Source organism: Amborella trichopoda, chromosome 9, assembly GCF_054954075.1.
Source record: "Amborella trichopoda isolate Santa Cruz 75 chromosome 9, AtrichopodaSantaCruz75HAP2 v2.0, whole genome shotgun sequence".
Taxonomy (NCBI): domain Eukaryota; kingdom Viridiplantae; phylum Streptophyta; class Magnoliopsida; order Amborellales; family Amborellaceae; genus Amborella; species Amborella trichopoda.
The window spans coordinates 22,249,174-22,269,935 of NC_142344.1; the positions used below are offsets into that span (position 1 = coordinate 22,249,174).

The window sequence follows — 20,762 nt, forward strand, 5'->3', positions numbered from 1 at the left end:
TTTACCTATTGGCTGATTTTGATAGCTCAATCATAAATCCTTATAGTGGTATGTAGGTCATGAGAACTACTAAATCAATTTGATAAAGTAAGTGTGAATTATAGTCCACAGTAGAAGATGTAATTCTTCAGAAATATTAATTCCTAAACCTAGAAAGATCCTATTTCTATCAAATTCATTTGGTTTTATTTTGATATTAATTGACTTTTATAATGAATATTTCAATTTTCATTATTTAAATAATCAGAAAAAAAATAAAATGTATTTCTCAAATACTAAAAATCAATATTTTTATTTTAAAAATTAATATAATAGATGAGGGCCCATGGGGCCCCATTGGGATGTGCGCAAGGCCCACTATGAGAGCCTTTGTTGGCACACCCCACTTAAAATGGGGAATTCTCTACAAATTTAAGATCCACTTATCTAGGATCTATTTCTTTGATATATGTTTGGTTGACCATGGTGATCTTGGTGATTAAGTCAATTATAAACATCCTGTCTTATGAAGTCCTGATGATATTGGACTTCTAAAAAAGATACCGATTAAGTAAAGAGATTTACATAGACAGACATTATTTGACCAGACAAATACTATATGATATTTTTCATATCTTTTATATTTGATGGGATAAAGGTTTACAAAGCTGAAAGAGAAAGTTCTGCATAATCATTTTAACCATGATGGTTGATTTAATGAATGAATGACTCAGATATCTCATCCCATAGGTCTCCTAAGATCAATAGAACTAGATCAATATATAGAATGACTATTCTTAAGAAAATTCTATCTCCCTAAAAGGTCTATAAATAGAGGCATACTCACATCTCATTCTCTACACCAAAATTCTCTCTTTCTAAACTCTCTAGGGTGCAATGCCACCCTCTGGGAAATTCCTCTCTCTCTCTCTCTCTCTTGAAGGTCTCATCCCTCTAAAGAGAGACAAGGGGCACACCTCCAAAAGATCCTATAGAGGTGGGCACACCCCACTCATAAAATTGCCCAAGGCATTGAGGCCTTCGTTTGATCAAATATTTTTTGCTCTCATATTTTTGTAAATGGGTTTATCCAGCGCTTTTTCATATCTGGAAGATCCGCGATTGACTATTAATCCCGTGGCCATAGGAGGAGACCATGTGTGTGGTGTGAGCTGTACTAAGTATGATCGAGGTAATCTTCCAACATCTTGCTCTATGGTTTGCAGTATTTTATTTTTTATTCCTACAAAGTACTGTGTTGTTGTTATTCAATAAAAAAAAATTGTAAATAGAGGTAGCAAGTGAGAACCAATTTATTTATTTATTCTTTTTTAGTTGAATTTATTATAATTGGATTATTGTAAGTGTTCTAATCGATGAGAAAAAAAAAAAAATTAAAAATTGTGTACACCGTGCTACACCTTTGTCCAACTTTCGGTATTCACTTGTATTACGATAGTAGTGTTGGGTGAGGCTGAACCTGTCCTACAAATAAGTCAAGCTTGTAAGCTAGGGCCGCACGGTTGGCTAAAAAAAAACAAAGGAAAAAAGAAAGAACAAATAAAAAAAGAGAGAGAAAGAAGAAGAAGAAGAAAAAACTCTAGCATTGGTGACTCCAATCACCCAAAATGTTACCCCACAGTGAAAATATTCTCCTAATATTGATTAATTATGAAAAATGCCAAAAGTTGGCTCGAATCCATGATAGCCCCTATTTCTCATGCAAAACTTCACAAAAAACACATACCAAATCACTGCAAATTCATTCCCAGCTCATGCCCATGAATGTAATGTTGCAGCTGATAATCATCGAAGAATTGAAATGAATGGATAAAAACGAAATTATATAATAGACCATTTCTAAGCCTTAATCTTTTCTAATGTTCTGGATGATGAATTTGTTAAATGTTGAATTGAAAATCCATCTCCAAAAAAGATATTGAAATGGTGGACTTACACAATGTAATAGGTATGTTCCAAGGTGCATGTAAAACCTGATATTTCATAAAAAGAAATTTACAGTATACATGATATAGACCAAAACACCATGTCCAAGGTTCAAATTTCAGCTGACATTCTCAAAAGGGGAGAGAAAAAACAGAAGAAAATGTGAAACAAGAGTTACATATAGTTGAGAGGCACAACATTTTTGACATGATTATTCGTTTCACTTTCTTGCGCTTGCCCTTGCCCTGTTTTACTTCTTAAGAGGTTGGAGTCTGAGCTGACTTTTTCATCTTGTGGATCTTAGTATACACATCCCTGGTTCGAAATGCCAGCAAAATATCAAGTCCAAATCCGACCAAACTCACGATTGCCATGATCACAAACACCGCCTTGTAACAATGAGCACCGATGCAGGTGTTGCTACCCCCTGCTCCTCGTGTGGCTTGTGCGTCGTACAGGATACCCGCGAGTAAGCCCGAGAAGAGGAAGGAGCCAAGGGGGAGAGTGAGGATTATAGTGTTATAGATTATGCCATAATGTTTGAGGCCAAACAGTTCAGATGCGATTGGAACTGAAACTGCTATCCTCACACCATAGCATGTTCCCACTACAATAGAGCCAATATAGAGTGATTCTGGCAATGCAAATGCCAATATAAAGTACCCAATCGCCATTAAAATCTGAGAGGCAGCATTCCATAGAGGTCGTGGCGTAGCTGACCTTCTGTAAAAACATGGGAATGAGAATAGTAAACATTTGCGATACCTTTCATAAGGAAAAAGAAAAAACGATAAGGAGAAGAGTAAACATAGAGTGACTATGGAAAGATGAGCACGTATAACATGCTAATTCGGGAGCATGGTTTACTTCTATTCCTCCAAGACCTATTTGAGAGATCTTATTTTAATATGAAAATTTTGGGAATTATTTAAGAATTATTGGATGATTATTTAATTTTTTTTTTTTTTTAGATTTAACTTTTTTAAGACTCACTTCTCACTATCTAAAAATTGAATAGTCTCTATTCAACCTCAAGACATTATTTTTTCAAATGCATAGAGGTTATTATTAGGATTTTTTTTTTTTTATTACTGAAGTTAATGTTGGGATTGGAAAGATTACATCCCCAGAAATTTAGGTCCTAAAATTAATTCTAAAAGGGGTTTTACCGGAGGGAGTAAATGACCGATCTACTCCCGTGATAGTAGAATACCTTTCTGCGTGAAAGATTAAAGTGTACTAACTCAAAAGGAAAATAGACGCAACACTTGGGGCGTGTTTGTTTTCTCAAACTACTCTTTCATATTTTTAAAAAGTTTCGCGTATGTTTCACACTTTCTATCTAAAGTTCGGAAACTAATTTTTCAACAAAAGTTCTTATTACTTTGTCACAAGGTCAGCTAATAATCAAGGCCAGATCCAATGATCACGACCTCATTTTGTATTAAATTTTTATTTTTTTATACAAATCCAAATCACTTGAAATTTTGAGAATCTATTCTTCAAAAATAAGAAAATCTAATAAAAATATAAAAAAATAATTTATAAAATAAATATTGATCAAATGCCCCCAAAACTTTTCGGGAGTATTTTGTTTAATTTTTGTTTAGCAAATTATTATTTTTTAATATTTTTATTAGGTGTGTCTTAATGAGAAGAATGAAGACCTAAAATTTCAAGTGATTTGTTTTTGTACAAAAAAAAATTGAAAATTCAAATGCGAAATGAGATTGTGACTGTAAGTTCAATCTAGACTGTTGGCTGACATTGTAGCAATCAGCCCACGGGCTGACAGAATCCATTCCCAATACATAATATTAGTATTATTATGATATAACATAATATAATATTACTATAACATAATATTATATTTTAAAATATTACATATATATTATATAATACAATATAAATATATAGTAATATTATATATTACATATACTATATAATCAATCTATAAATATCTTCTATTATATTATAAAAAAATATTATAATACATATATAAACTTTCCATAACAAAGCATTCAACTTTTCAATTTAAAAACATTCAATTTTTCATAAAATATCTTTCAGAAAAACAAACGCACCTTTAATAATTCCTCCAAAAGAACTTATCAATCCGTTTTAGCTTTGTTTATTCATGCATCACTTTTTCTTTGGTTTCTTCACTTCTATTAATTATTTACTGATGTCCACCACGAATCAAGTTGTTGTGCACCACAACCGCAATTCACGGTTGGTTTTATGTTTGTTTGTCCATTCTTTTCCTGGGGTTTCTTCTTACCTACGCAGGCATCCAGGGAGTCCATGATTTGATGCTGGCGTAGTAAGCCTCTTAACCAATGGCATTGCATATTATTGTCCACTATCGAGTTGAGGAACACGCTCGCCGCAAATCTGATTAGGGGCACTTTTTTTGTGCGCCTACCGATTTCTTTTTTTTCAAAATGAGTCATTTGCTATACTTCTTTGTGGTAAGCACTAACTATATTATTCTCAATTTGTTTTTTTCCTTTTTAATATTTGTGAGAGAGTTGCTTCACATCCACTTGAAAGTGCTTTATTTAGAGCGATAGAAAGAAATTTAGGAAAGTTATAAATATTATAATTTATGTTTTGATATCACACTATTAACTTCAATACTATTTTTTTTTTTTCAACCGCTTCGAGTTAACTTTTCTTTGGAATAAAATATCATCTCTTTTGCCACGTGTTGCACTCTCTCTAAGATGGTCTCACACAAAATGTGCCGGACCCGTACAACTTGTTTAGAGCCCGTTTGGCACATTTTTTGTTCCAAACTAGCTCTTTATTCAACTTGTATTGATCCTGCACATTTTTGTGCCAGACCAAACAACTTGTATAGGACAAGTACAACACATTTTTCATGCTGGACCATGTCTATATTCAACTTGTGCCACAAGCCAATCCGACACAATTTTGTATTGGATTGACACATGTTGGGCGTCATGTTTTGAAACATAGGTTAATATTAATATGGGGGGCATTTGGCCCAAAAAAGTTTATCTTTTTTATTTAAGGGTGGCTGTAAAGAAAAATATTGTTGGAGTTAATAGTGTGGTGTCAAAACGGTTAGGGGAGGATGCCTAAAAAGTACAAATTAAAGGGTATAATTTCCCCATTAAATTTACCACCTTACTAAAGAAAGGGATAAATAACTGAGAAAAATTAACCAAAATAAGTAAAAATATACAAATAGACTATTTAATTTTGGCACAAAGAGGTCACAAACACTCTTGCCCATCAAATTTTAAATCGGGTGGTTGTAAGAGTGTCATTGAGTAGACTCAAAGTTAAAAAAAAATTAAAATTATTGAACTTTGTGATACATTCTAAGCCATCTAATTTGACATTCAATGATTATGAGTAATTGTGACTTCCTTATAATAAAGATAAATGGTCTCATAGTATAACATCCCAAAAAAGAGCAAATTATGTACGGACACTGCTTATTCTTTTTACAAACACAAAGAGCTGTCCGGTGTTTGTATTACTGGACAACTAGTTTCTTTGTTAAGCTCTTGTCCAATAGTGTTGATACTGGACAGTGGTGTAGTTCTATGCTGTCTGGTGTTCGTATTACTGGACAACTCTTTGGAATTCCCCAAAATCCCGTCCGCCCTTTCTTCCTGTCATTTCTTCTCTTCTCTCTCTCTCTACAACCTAGAGCTCCCCCTCTCTACAGAGCAATTGTCTGAAACTTCCCAATCACATAGGAAAGAGAAAAAATATCAAGAAGAAAGAGCAAACAAGATTTTGGGGGATTTCAAATAGCTGTTCGGTAATATGAACATCGGACATCATAAAACTACACCACCGATCAGTATCAACCACTGAACAGTATCAACACTACCGGACAAGAACTTAAGAAAAAAAATAGTTGCCTGGTTATACGAACGCTGGAAAACTCTTTCGCTTGCATAAAGTATATGCCCAGCTGTCCAGTATAGGCCCTATGTCCGGTGTCGTAATTTATAACAAAAATAGCATCAAAGGGTAAGCACCCCCAATAGTGTGGTACCTAATTTGCCCCCCAAAAAAATAATGAACAAGTAAAAATAGTATATAAATAAATAAATAAATAAATAGAGAGGGAGAGAGAGAGGACCTGAGTAAATACTCGGAGAGGGTTCCGGAAGCAATGCGGCCAAAGAAACCCCATATGCTCATAAGTGAGACGAAGACTGATACGTCTGCTCGCCCAAGAGCCTCTCCTATCTGCCCCATGTTGTTCATCATTGCCAAACCACTGCCCACCCCACACAGCAATGACACAAACAACACCCAAAAATCTAACTTCCCAAACGCTTGCCAAATCGTGTGCTCCTCCCCTATCAATGGCTTCCCTCTCTTCCCCTCCTCCTCTTTCAACCCTTCAACATTACCTGCTTCTTTCTCACTCTCTCCATTTTCCTTTACTACTTCTTTCCCTCCCTCTCCCTCTCCATCTCTTTCTCCCTCTTTCTCTTGAACCTTGCTCTCTTGGCTTGCCTTGTGCCCCTCGGCATCCCACAATTTGCGGCTCGCAAACGGCCGCAGAGCCGCACTCACGGGGACAGCCACTGGGGCGGCAAGCAACAGCAATAAGCCCACTACAAATGCTCGAGATACCACACCCTTGTGACTTCCTGTGAGATCAAATATCAAGAGATAGAATGCGATGGCAAAAGCACTTGCATTGAACGCCCAAAAGTAACGGCCCTCTTGACGATCCTCATCGGTGTCGGAGGCTGGGGGCACCTCCCGCAGGAAGAGCATGGAGGGGATGCACACTGCGCCGGGGATGAATGTGAGCATGAGGAGGAAGTACGCTGGGTTGTTGGCAAAGAGGGCGGAGCCAATGTCTGTGAAAATTGCGGTGCTGAGGCCGACGTAGCCCTTTAAGATCCCGGAGACGGGGCCGCGGTTTCGCCTGAAGTTCCTGAGGCATGTCACTAGCACTGCTGTGTTCATCCATGTGGTGCTGTTGCCCCCCATGCACATGAATATGCACATCTAAAGCAATATTGTGTGCATTGAAAGTTAGAGAATTTGCCAATTAAAATAAATAAATCAATTCAAAAGAATTGCAAATTTTTTCTGCTTCCAAGCATTACCAATCATGGTTAGAGGCTTAGAGCTTGCGAATTCTCCAGTTAATGGCTCACCCACTTGTGAAAGTGCTAGGCACTGAGATTGACTCCTATCATCTGTCTCTGCGGTTTGTCTTTTTATTATCTCTACACTGTATTTAACAACTTTGGGAAAAACTTGTGCCAGGCACGTGTCTGATTCCGACACCTCAAAAGCGCATCCAAGACATATTATATGTTAGGGTGCGGTAACAATCCAATTAAAGCGCACCTTAAAATTAACATGTAATTTTGTTGTAGAAAATTCTTAGTATTATCTTAAATTCTATTTTCATATCTAATTAGAAAATTTTTAAATTTAAAAAATAGTTAAAATTAAGTAGATCTATAAATATATGAAAATCTTGAAAATGGATGGCCTACATAATATGTGGCAAGATGCACTACGATCGATTAGAGTGTTTTTTCAACATTAAAACAACATTTTCAATAGATTTTTGAGATGTATTTGTGATTCTACATTTTAAGATTGCAACCCTATATAAACTTTTCCCTATATGTTATCCTAATAAGGCTAAAAATATGTTGATAAGTGCTATGGTGAAAAGCAGTGCTAGACTACTAGGGCGAGCCAACCTGGACTCAGTAACTCACGCCTTGAGTATCCCGAGTTTGGTGGTCAAGGTTGGGGTTATTACAAAAATATAAAAATTTCAAAGGAATAAGAAATTTTTTTATAATATATTTTTTATGTTTTGTATCATTTTGGGGAGACCGTAAAGTGTTTTGGGCATGAATATTTATTTTTTACTTTTTTTTAATTATTATTTATAAAATATCTCCGATCACAAATTAATTATTTCAAAATCTATTTTTCACTATTTTTAATCTCATTTACATGTATTTTGTTTAATTTTATTTTAAACATATTTATCATTATTTTTTAACACTTTTTAACCTGGCCAAGACCTACCAACACAAGCCGAGTTACTCAGACTCGCCTTGGCCAGGAAGGTTCTAAGGCTGAGCCGTGCTTTCCTACACTAATTTTGAAAGTGGACCAAGTATACAAGAATAAAGGTATTATATTTTGGACAAAACCATATTTGCCCCCACTAGACCAATACCATTCAAGCAATGCCCTTCAACACTTTCTAAATCACATAACTAAGTCTAATATTGTATATTCTTGCATCCACCTCTCAAGTAAAATAGTTAATTTTCAACCAATGTTTCTCTCCCATCTTATCACAATCCCACTTGTGTCAGTCTATCACAAAATGTGCAAGACTTGCTTCAATTTTTTACTTGAAGCCGGTCTAATAAAAAATATGCTAGACCAGCTTCCGGCCCCAAAGTGTGCCGATTCGATACACTTTGTGCTCGACTCACTTCAATGGCTCAAAGTATATCAGTCCAACACATTTTGTGTCGACCAACTTCTAGAGCCCAAAGTGTATCAATCCAACACAAAATATGCCAAACTGCCTTCTAAGATATAAAATGTGTCAATACAACACAAAATATGTCAGACTGGCGTTTGGGCCCCAAAATGTGTTGGTACGGCACAAAATGTGCTAGACTAACCTACAGTGAAAGTGTGAGCTTGATAAGATGGAGAGAATCATGGGTTGAAATGGCGTATTTTCATCCAAAAAATAAAATTTTTACTTAGGATGGGTGTAAGAATAAACAATACTGATTTGGTTTAAATAATATTTTGGGTTTAGCTGGGAGGGGACGGTGATGTATTTCCCATAAAGTTGGGTCAAGGGGTATGTATAATTTCCCGCGTAAAATTTTCAACAAGTCTAAAGGTTAAACCGTCATTCACTGTTTCAGAATTTGTTCCCTTTCCGTTGGTACTGACACCACCCTATTAATATCTTAAAAAAAAAATTTAACTCTTAAACAACTTGAAAAAACAGGCAGAGGCCGGCCTTCCCCCACTGAATTACCCCCGAAGAAAAAGAAAAACGCAGTTGGCTTAAAACCTCAGGTCCTTAAGACGCTTTTAGTAGACCTCGCCTTCTTTATTTAATGAAATCTTGGCTTACCCAAAATTATGAAAGGAAAAAATAAGAGCCGAGAAGAGAAGTCCAGTCCAGTGTGCGAAGAAGTATTAGGGTGTTCAAGGGAGTGAAATGGAGAGTACCTGCCAATAGCTTAAGGGTCGAATGGTTTGGTTAACGACGAGCCACTGTGCTCCATAACCCAACAGGCCTTCAAGTGAGCCAATGAGGAGGATAACGGAAGTGGGGAGACGATCGGAAGCGAAGCCAGCAACAAGACCGAAGGCTTTGCCGACGTCTTTTGCAACAGAGAGGTTGTTGAGTTGTAACTGAGTGAGGCCCATGAGGGATTTCAGGGCGACTGAGTAATTCGCAAAGGTGTAATTGTTGCCAGAGATGGCTTGCACCCACACAGCGGCAACGAACCCCACCCATTTGTTGGTAACGAAGGCGAGGCATTGTGCCATTGCTCTCTCTCTCAAAAAAAAAAAACCAGGAGAGTTAGTAGAAGGGCTTGGTCCCACGCAGGCACTCAAGACACCGGAGGGAGTTGCTTTAAGGACTTGGACCTTAATCTCACTATTGCCTATGCACTCACACTCACACTCACACACACACTCAAAGACTAAGCGATGTTTAGTTAGTGGGTGTGGTTGGAGAGGGGGCGGAGATGGGTCTTATATAGTGTTTATTGTTACCTAGGTGGAAAGGTTAGAGTTCCTCTTCTAGCCAATTTGAAACTTTTTTTTAACCTTATCTTTTGCTCTTTTTTTTATTTTTTTTTGGTTTACTACGGTTCTTGTTTTCCTTTCTTTTTTGGGCACATATATTGTGTTTCCTTGGGAGCATACTTTACTCCTGCCTCGGTCAAATGACTTATATGAGAGATTTTTTTATAATGAAATAGTGTAAATGTGCAACTGGAATATTATGTGATCACTGCGTACCAATAAAGTTGAAGGGTAAGTTCTACAGGACAAGTTGTCGGATCAGTTTTGCTCTTTGGGAATGTTGGTCAGACAAAAAACAATATATCCATAGAATGAGTGTAGGGGCGATGAGGACGTTGATATGGATGAGTGGCAAGACAAGAAGAAATAGAATTTAAAATGAATCCATTTAAGGGAATTTAGGTATGACACCAATATACGATAATATGAGAGAGAATAGACTTAGGTGGGCTGGCCATGTGTGGCGTCAACCAAGTACAACACCTGATAGAAGATGACAGTTAGTCCAAGTGGAAGGACTTAAAAGAACAAGGAGTAAGCTCAAAAAGACGTGGTTGGGAGTAGTTTAGAAAGATATGGGGACTTATGACTTCACTGAGGGTATGGCCTTTAATAGAGCAGAATGACATATCAAGATTCGTGTAGCCGACCCCAATTGATTAGAAAAAAAACTATAATGATGATGATGATGATGAAATTTTGGTATCCATCTTAAAATAAGTAAATGATTATTCTTAATTTGAAAAAAAATTGAAATTTAAGTTTCCAACACTTAGATATCACCTTCTCAAAATTGGACCAATTTTATTCAATCTTGAAACATTATTTTTTTAAATACCTAAATGCAATTAGGAAAGTTTTATCATTGAGGTTAACCTATATGTTAAAAAGTTTATACCACTAAAACTTGGGGTCCTCAAGAGATTTTACCGGAGGGAGTAAATGGACAATATACTTCTATGGGAGTAAATATCTTTTGGCTTGAGGTTTTTGTTTTCGTTTGTTTGCTATAGTGGGGGTGTTTGGTTGTGGTTTTAGAGAGAGAAAGAGAGTGTGTTTTCATGAGATCAAGAGAGATGGTGCATGCATGGTGGTATTGTAGGGGCTCACTCTATAGCATAGGGGCCAAGGGGCCCGCCTGTTTTGTTACGTTATTGTAACATAATTATAAGTAGAGAGAGTACTACGTTGGCCGTACTTAATACGGAGTTTTTCATTTTTTTAACAAGAGTATCTGAATATTATCAAATCAAAGAAGCAATTACAATAATATAAATTTTAAAACAAATGGGGACAGAACTGAAAAAATGTAAAAGAGCTCGTTTTTTTTTTTTTGCCAAATCATCCATAATGGGGTTTGCCTCACTGTAAACATGATTGAAACTACATTGTTGTGAAATGTTAGTTTCATAATTTGTAATCATAAAGATTTAAACTGTCAAGGTGTTGCTTATTTTAGTTTATCACCATAGTAGTATAACGGTTGTGATAAATTAAGGCGCAAAGGAAAAGAATTGTGGCCCCAATTTATTGGGACTTTTTTATTAGAGTTTATGCGTTTGATGATGAATGAGGGGAGAAAAGAAAAAAGGTGGCAGCACTGTTGGATCATTTCGGAGGAGAAAACAACAAAGAGGAGAGGGAGTTGGAAAGCACACAATCCACCTGATATGACACCTGAACATATTTTGAAAAGGAAAAACAACAAAATTTTACAATTTAAAGCTATTTGTTTAGAACTTCAGATCAAGAATAACAATCAACTGAAACTAGATGTTTAAGCAGCAGTTGGGAGAAATAACTAAAAGGTTTGTATCCCATGAGACCCCTTTCAACTTACTATGGGTACATGGAGTTCAATTCACGATTATATATAACTATCTTACGTGAAATCCAACAGCTTGGATGTGTCAATTGGTTTTAAAAAAAAATTTGGAACTTTAATCTTGGCCATTAAAATAAATGTAGCCACTCAATTTTGCTTTTAATTGTCAAGATCAAGTATGATGTCCATGTACCAAAAATAAATCATCTCATTGTATATTTTTCCATATCTAAATTAAGTGTAGCAACCGGCTGGACCTTGGCCTCCCCATAGTGTTAGACCGAGCAGGCCAAAAACAAATGAAAGAAAACAAAAAGAAAAACAAATAGCCAGGCTAGGATGGGCTGGCACTGACCCTAGCCCAACCCTCCAATGGGCGAGAACTTGTAACCCCAACCCTACCTTTTTAGGGCCGGGCTGACCATGACAGGCGGCTGCCTGGGCCATTGCCATCCCTTATTTAAGCAAGTGGAGACAAAAGAGAGGGAAGAAGAGGGCGGGTGCGGTTTTGTGAGTTCGTGGTGGCCACATAAAGTGAAGGATGGGAATGGTGACACAACCAAGCGCACACAGTGGGTGGGAATGGTGTCCAATTGGAAAACCACAACACCCATTTAAATCCGTGCACCCAACCTATTCTACTCAATATTTCTTTTAGGAGGCGACATTAGGAAGTACTATGTAATGCATAGTGTTCCGTCTCTATATAGGGTGCCCTTTGTATAGAGCCGAGCATCTAGACATTCAAATTAAAACCCACCTTCAAATAATGTTAAAAAAAAGATGGTTTTAATATTGAAATTGTTTTATTAGTTTTTAAATATATTCTTATTTTTAATTATAAATTTTTAAATTTCAAAAAATAATGTAGATCGAGCAGATAATTTTAAAAATTGAAAGTTCAAAAATAAATTGAAAGTTCAAAAATACGATACAAGATGCATTATTTTCAAAACTTAAAATTCATTTTTTTTCTCAAGTCCACGCATCTTGATGTCGAAATGAACAATTTAAAAATATTTATACAATCTCTTCTAATAAAATTTTTGAAATATGCTTTAATTTGAATGTTTAGAGCCTAGGCCCTATATAATATTACTCACTACTGAGATTTCAACTTTGAAGTACATGGAGCTTATGGTTACAAACGTTAAATTTCGTTAATGGACATTTGATACGTGGGACCCGATATATGTGACTACGGTAGCAGCCATGTCGGTAGCAGCACTCAATCCATCTATAGTACGATATGGTAATAATAATGACATAGGGACTAGCGTTTTGTACTTGTGGTAGTACTTCCTATAAGGGACTGTTTGGTACCTGTAGATGCACTGGAAATTGTATTAATATCTTAATATTAGTAATATAATATTTTACAATATTATAATATTTTATTATTATATACCAAGATATCGTGACTCGACTTAATCGAGATACTCGTCCATTGGCCGATACAAGTTATTTGAACGAGTCCGAGTAATTTGATTGGGTTAAAAAAAAAAAAACTTAAATAAATAAAATTGGATGTAGTTGGGCATACAGATGCATCCATAGTTGTAGAGGTAAGGTGCACCTTCAAATTTTATCATAGTATATAATTTTAATGTAAAATGTTCTTAGGCTTATCTCAAAATCTATTGTTATACCTAATTATAAAATTTTAAATTTTAAAAATGGTTAAAATCAAGTAGATCTATAAACATATGAAAATCTTGAAAATGGACGGTGTAGATAATATGTTGTAAAATGCACTATTTATGAGACTTAAAATATTTTTATTTTTCATGATCTTACATCTCGATGTCAAGATGATCAATCAAAGGGTTTTTCAACATTAAAACTACCTTTTCCGATGGATTTTTGAGGTGCATTCGTAGTTCTACATTATAAGGTTGCATCTGTATATAAATTTTTTCCAATAAAATTATATATATGCAAAATATTAGATTTCTTTTTTGAAGTTTTTTTTTTCACAAGGACCAGTGTTAGAAAGTGCAACTTGGACTAAGTACTCAGGCCGAGTCCGAGTAGCTGTACTTGGCCTAAGTCCAAAGTAATTGTACTTGACCCGAGTTGAGCTGAGTTAAGTGTTGAACATAAAAATAGGGCTAAAAGCCCCGCAAAAAAAATGGGAAGTTTGTAAAAAGAAATATTAAAATTTAATATGCATTGTTTTTTTTCATTATCACATAAAATAAGTGAGAAACTATTATAGGTATAATTGGTTTCCGAAAAGAATTTTTAGGCACCTAAGGAAATAATTCTTCAGTAAACAACTTATTGAAGGAAATTACATATTACAAAATAGTGAAAAACCTTACTCAATAGTACTAAGAATGACGATGGGGTTCGAGATTTTTTTGAGTTTTGCTATTACGGTTCATTGAGCCAAAAATAGTTATGAAGCCCGATGGAGTATGTAAGGCAGCAGCAGTGCTTCTCTACCAAGTAGAAATACTACATTGTGAAATTATTTGACCTAATCACCTAGACTTTGAAACTGCCTATGCTCCTCACCTCATTGGCCTATGTTTTGCCCATCATCACTGTTGTCATCGTCGTGAATAACCAACCTATGGTGCTGGCCACCTGTACCTCTCTCTAGCGATGTAGTTGTTATGTTCGGCTCTCTCGACTTCTTTCCAAACCAATATAAGCCTCTCTTCCTCCCCAAGGGAGCTCCTAGTACCTTGTGGCACCAGCACTCTACGACTGTTGGCTCATGCCACTCGTCTCGCATTACTCCATCATCGTCGTCATCCCCATCATTACGCTCATCGAAGTCTTCCTCATCTTCCACCATGTCTTCCACCACGTTCCCCTCATTGGTTGCTGGAATGTCATCATTGTAATTCATGTGTGCAACTTATTCTTCTAGGAACTCCTGATCTAGTATCGGCACCTTATAGTATGAGGGAGACTTCTCTATCTGGTACAACCTAAGTTCAAGGTTATATTGGACATAAACGAGGTTGCGCACTATCTTAATCTTCAACTTGTTCCCTCTAGAAGCATGTATCCACTGGAATGTACTCAAATTTCTCTCACAACTTGAGGCAAAAGTGGTTCACTCAAAATTTTAATGACGAGATTTTGAAGGTGCGGCATTCGAATACCACGCATCATCCACCAATAATCTGAAACAAGCAAATACGGAATATTTAGTAATAAAGAATGATATTGTAATGCTTTATCAAGTAGTAGATAACTTGAAATCATAAAATAGTAGTAGTGATGTAGTTGTAGAACTAATCCAAAGGTAATTATCGAATCGCCCTAATGGCATTGTTGAATGTGAATTCAATCCTCACGATCCATGTACACGTTAAGCTACACATATCAAGATGTGCATACCAAGAAAATTAGTATGTCAAAGCACAATAATCTCTTGTATTAAAATAGCCATGTTTTTATGAAGATTTACTTCTATCATACACTGTGCTTGAGCATCAGAATTCTGTTCAAGGGTGTAAATGCAATTCGTTATGCCCATATTTATATCAGCATCTCGTACCTCATCAGACGCATAACAATGCTCTATGTTTAATAAATATCGGGTATATGGTATATGAAAGTTAGAACAAGGTAACAACAATTCAAGAATTTCATGGTAGGAAATGTGCATGTGACACTAATAGGTCGAACCCGTTATTGAAATTTGAATTACTTGCCGCATGGATATCGCAATGCATCTGATTATGTCACTTGCGATCGATGATTGGCAAGATCTCATTAATGAAGATGGCGCTATGTGCAATAGCTTCCTAAGCACGTCTCATCACCTCGTATAAGAAACCCATAACTATCTTGATATCTGAGTCAACCAGCATCAATACGTAAACCATATGTTTAGTTATAGTAACGATCTCTTTGAATCTCGTTTAGAACCCTTGGCATAATAGGATCTCCTCAACTTCTCTTTCTTAAGGACTCTTTGTCACTGTATTTGCTTGCCATTCGATGTCATTACCATTGACCTTAGCCTACCTTCTACTCTAGGATGGACGGTATGGTCAAGAAAGCAGTAGCAAACCTCGTGATCGCCTCCCTAGCTACCTCTCAACTACAATAACTCCTCTCGTTATGGAATGGATGTTACTGTGGTTGTATAAAAATTTTATTACAACATTGTACTTCTTAGAAAGGAAAGCCCCCTTCCTCAACTTCCCAATGTCTTTCAACATTAAATTTAAATAATGCACATGGAGTCTAATAGAGAGGTGGTACCCTTTCTATAAGCAATGCCCTTTCCTTTTATTATGAATCTGCATTATCAATAACCACTTGCACTGCGTTCTCCACCCGAATATCCTCTACAACCTTCGTAAAGCGGTTATCTAGAAGTCTTTCAAGCCTTTTTTTATTAGAGAGATCAAGACTAGAATGGTACACTATATCCTTCGAGCTATTAATAAAAAAGTTCACAATATGTTGTAGACTTTATCTTTCCAACCATCTGTTACGATGGTTACACCAGTCCTTAACCAGTTCTTCTTACATTTTGTAATATGTCGATTGATATTCCAAATGGTTTCTTGCAAGACTAGACCTACAAAGTCATTCACAGTCGGTGCTTTGAAACCCGGACTCGTATCTACTATCACAGATACCATCGTAAGGTAGTATTCCGAATTAGCCATATTAAATGGCACGACATTCAAGAAGAAGAATCTCTCGACCACTTTAGGAGCCTTTTCTTTGATGTTTTACCTTCATTACAGATTGATTTTAGTCTAATGATATTACAATCTATGAGGATCGATAATGGAAGGCTCATGGGGTGGTGCACATTTGATTAGGTGGTTGGCTCTGGTCGGACAGTAGTAGAAGGCTGACTTAGTGCAGAAGGATGAATGATGAAGTCCTCCTCAATCTAGTAGATGTGGATCTTAAAAACGAAGGCGTACATCCTCTCATACTTAGCAGTATGGGATCTGGATGGCTAGAAGATGCTTCAGTGGCTCGAACAATCTACCATACATCTGCGAAATTTGTGCTTGTCTATCATGAAGATCTACTAGACTGGTAAACCTAGTTTATTCCATTTGAGCTTCAAAATGTGCGCCTTCGTCCTCCTCATCTATCAGATTTGTAATACTCTCCCTATCTCCTTCACTTCCCTCTGCCTCTGTATATTTTTTCCTTTACGTCTTGTAGTTGTTGAAAGATCTACTATTTAACAGCCACAGGCACTTGAGGGCACGGCCGAACATTACCTTGTACTTTGGTGAGGTATTGTTTTAGGTGATTAATACTGCTAAAAAAGTCACCCCTGCAAAAAATGACATTTAGTTCTACCCTGATCATTTAATTTGTCAATGTATTGTCAAGCGATGTCCTCCCTCATCATATCGTTTTGATTTTTTTGAAAAGCATTTAAATATAAGAACTATATTTAATTCTTTTAAAAATAAAAATACGAAAGAAATTAATATACATACAAAATACAACTCTCAATTACTAAAAATTAATTTGAGATTAAAAGAGGATCTATAGATTCACATCACACTTTTTTCAATATGCATTGTACAAATAAAATGAATTTAATAAATTTTGAGAGAGAGAGCGAGAAAGAAAGAGAGGAAAACCAACAGATAGAGAGAAATTGAAAAAGAGGGAGAGGGAGAGGGAGAAGGGAGAAATGGGGGGGGGGGGGGGGGGGGGCGCAGCTTGCCCCAGCCCAGAGAGAAAGAGAGAGGTTGGACCAAGATAGCGAAGGAGAGAGAGGTTGGGGCACCTTGCCCCAACCCAAGAGAGAGACAAAAAGAGAGAGAGAGAGAGAGAGAGAAGTTCAGGCAGCTTGCCCCAACCCACAAAGAGAGTGTATGAGAGAGATCATGTTGATTGAGAGAGAGACTGCAAAGAGATATAGACTGTGAGAGAAAGAGAGAGATTATGGTTGTGCTGGCCTATTGGGAAACCAGAGAGGGTGGGGGTTGAGACCTGTATCACACAAAATTCTCAAACAAAATGATGGAGATCTCTTCCCCAATATAACAAGAGCAAAAGCTCCAATAATGGAATTGATCCAATCTGAAAAAGGCCTGTAAAGTCCTGCAAAATTCAGGATTGGGGCATACAGAATCCACTTAACAAGATTTTCCGAAGCCTTTTCTGCACAGGGAAAACGTCCTTCAATTTTTTGATAAAATCACCGAGTAGTACACTACTCGGCCGGGTAGTGTACAAATCAGCCGAGTTGTACGGTAACTCAACCGAGTAGTGTAGTGTAGGGGTTTCTCCTAAAGGGAGGACCATGAAATCGGGACGACTCAAGCTCGGCCAGTGCTTGAGCCCGAGTTACTCGGCCGAGTGCAAAAAGTCGATTGAGTTTTCTAACTCTGATGAGGACATCGATCAAGGTAAAAAAGACGTATCCAAAAATTGGCCTTAAAAATACACCAAACACTAAAAATGAGGGTTAGAGAAACTTGAGCATTGTTATTATAAGCTAATATAATCTTGGATTTTGTTTGGGTATTCCCACATAAAATATTTCATTAATATACTCAATATTATTGGACACTCATTACCATTGCTTTGTAGTACAAAATTTTCAAACAATGATTTGGTCATTAAGAGTAAATAGATATTTCTATAAGAAATTTTTTGTATTTAATTAGTTGTTACGAAACAATTAATGCTTCATGTAGATGATGTCACACATCATATAGATAATATCATTCTCCACTATAGTTGAAAGGTTATATTTGACGAAATCAGAGTTTAATATTCATATATCTTGAAATATGAATAAAAGCGTAGCTGCCTTTTTCATTTATTTGGATAATATATTATCTTGATCTATGTGTTTTTATGATTGTTTGTTATTCCATATTGAAAGCAATAGGGTATGGAAAATTATTTTTCCGAATAATTACAGTTTGGACTGGTAGGACCAATGTACAATCTAATCCCTTGGGGCCATTTTACATTCTCGAGTAAATGTTCTCTATATCTCTAAAGGAATAAGTTTCTGATTCCTATTCACTCGTTCCCACTACAAAGCCCAGCCCTTAACTCATGGCACTAACTGTCTCTATGGAATAGATTTCTCATTCCTATTCACTCGTTCCCACTACAAAGCCCAGCCCCTTAACTCATGGCACCTGTCTCTATCTCTCTAAAGGAATAGGTTTCTCATTCCTATTCACTCGTTCCCACTACAAATACGAGCTCTTTAATCGCATGGCTCATTTGATTTGCTCTTCTATTTCTATTGACATTTGTTACATTGATTTGTTCTTCCAATTCTATTGAAATTTGTGATATCTATATACATTGATTTGCTCTTCCATTTCTATTGACATTTGTGATATCTAAAATATACACCCCAAGATCTCTGTGAAATTGGAGGATAGATTTCTCCTCGTTTACTTCCAGCCCGTTCCTAAAGCAAGCCCATCAGCACCTTAAGACACCTTCCAAAGTTCTTCTACTCTGTTAGTGGCCTGAAAAGCTATTCATGCTTTAAGAAACTGAATGTCTATATAGGGCTTTTTTGATCTAGAGAGAAACTGAATTTCTAGAGTTTCTTTGATCTAGAGAGAGAAGCCTTGAATTTCTAGTTATAGGTGAGGATCTTTCGAATGTGTTTTGCAAAGAATCAGGGTTTATGAGGGTCTTATGATAGAAGAGTCAAAGGAAATGGGGATTTCAGAGTGAGAGAGAGAGAGAGAGAGAGAGAGAGAGAGAGAGAGAGAGAGAGGCTCATCTTAGAGAGAGTGCTCGTATACAGTGAGGAGACGCAAAAGTTATTTTGACGGAGAAATCATATTTCGTAAAATTCAAGTCATACTAGAATTTTTGAAAATATAGATTTTGTGTGAATATCTTGATATTTCGGGATGCGCTTTTGGGCTGTCAAATAAATTTTTTTTTTTCAATATAAAAAATTATTTGAATTATACAAAATTCTGAAATATATAGATTTGAGTGCAATCAAACATAGCCTAATAAATACATTTTTTTTTATTGAATATCTATTTTACTTTTGATTAATTATCTAAAATACCCATAGAGAAAAAATATTACTACATTGTAAAGTTACGGTAGTAAGTATAAAAAAATATTGAATACTAAAAAAATACTCCATATATAGAAGCATCATAACAAAAACTAACAATCTTTTTCCACAAGTGTAAATATAAAAAGGTGATTATAAGCAAACTGACATAGCACAATATAACCGAGTAGATGAGCGAACTGACCTGTAGCGCAGTATCGACGGAGAAAATCAAAAGAGAAAATTTTGCATGTTAATAAGATTAGAGTTCAAAGGAAAGCATCCCATAGAGTCTAAATTTTGCAGCAAGAAGATTGAAATGCACCCAAAAATAAAATAAAATGAGGCTGCCGTTTTCAACGAATTGCCCAAAGGATCCCCTCGCACTCTCTTTTTGGCATACAAAATGAGGCAAGCTTTTTGAACAATGACAAATGCTTTTGGTTGTTTTCCAAGTGAGTAGCAGATAATACCTACATTGGGGTTCACAACAATTTGGTTAATGGATGGAATTGGTTAGCTGTAGAAGGGAATACCCAGGAGAGCAGATGTAAAGCACATCAAAACATGTCACCATATGAGAGGTTTGAATTGTGCATTAGGATGTATTGATAGGTACAGGATAGCAGTTATTTTCCTCTTCTCAATTGACAGTTTACAGGCAGCTTAATCTTTCATCATCTGGGGCAAGGGCGCCCTAACCCATCGTCCCTTTCCCACCATCCTCTCTGTTCTTTCAAAAGAAAAAAAAAAATTCGGTGCTCTCATCGACATCCCCTCATCTTTCAAAAGTAAAAATATCTATGGTGCTCTCAAGTTATTAAGGTGAACAACATGTTAGAATTTAGCATCTCGCATCTCATTCAGTTGCTAAATTTATCATATTATACAAACCCTACTGAAAATTATGGGCAAAAAGATATGACAAACATAACACTCACTACAAAGAGCTTATGCCAATCAGTCAAGGCCTGTAAGGATGAAGACCTCAACAAGCTAGGCATAAAGAGCTTGTAAGGAGTTTGATAAAATTGCAAATAAACATAAGGATTGTCTACAATGAGCCCATTTAGCTTTTATACATGGAGGTCATAATCATTTTTGTCCCTTAAATTCACAATGAGCGATTGTAAGAGTGCCATTGAATAGACACAAAGTTCCAAAAAAATA

General features: G+C 36.2%; 1 protein-coding gene across 2 annotated transcripts; it reads right to left on the reverse strand.

The window, feature by feature from the left end:
• Positions 1-1,961: 1,961 nt before the first annotated feature.
• Positions 1,962-9,677, reverse strand: LOC18436456 (protein NUCLEAR FUSION DEFECTIVE 4). Of its 2 annotated transcripts, none has more exons than XM_006846476.4 (3): positions 9,172-9,677; positions 6,053-6,939; positions 1,962-2,649 (listed from the first exon to the last, which is right to left on the reverse strand). In XM_006846476.4, the coding sequence occupies exons 1-3, from the start codon at positions 9,493-9,495 to the stop codon at positions 2,184-2,186; spliced, it is 1,677 nt and encodes a 558-aa protein (XP_006846539.1). In that variant the 5' UTR covers positions 9,496-9,677; the 3' UTR covers positions 1,962-2,183. The 2 variants fall into 2 exon arrangements, with proteins under 2 accessions (XP_006846539.1, XP_088701946.1); XM_088845820.1 differs by having other exon boundaries at positions 7,041-9,282.
• Between the last annotated feature and the right edge of the window lie 11,085 nt (positions 9,678-20,762).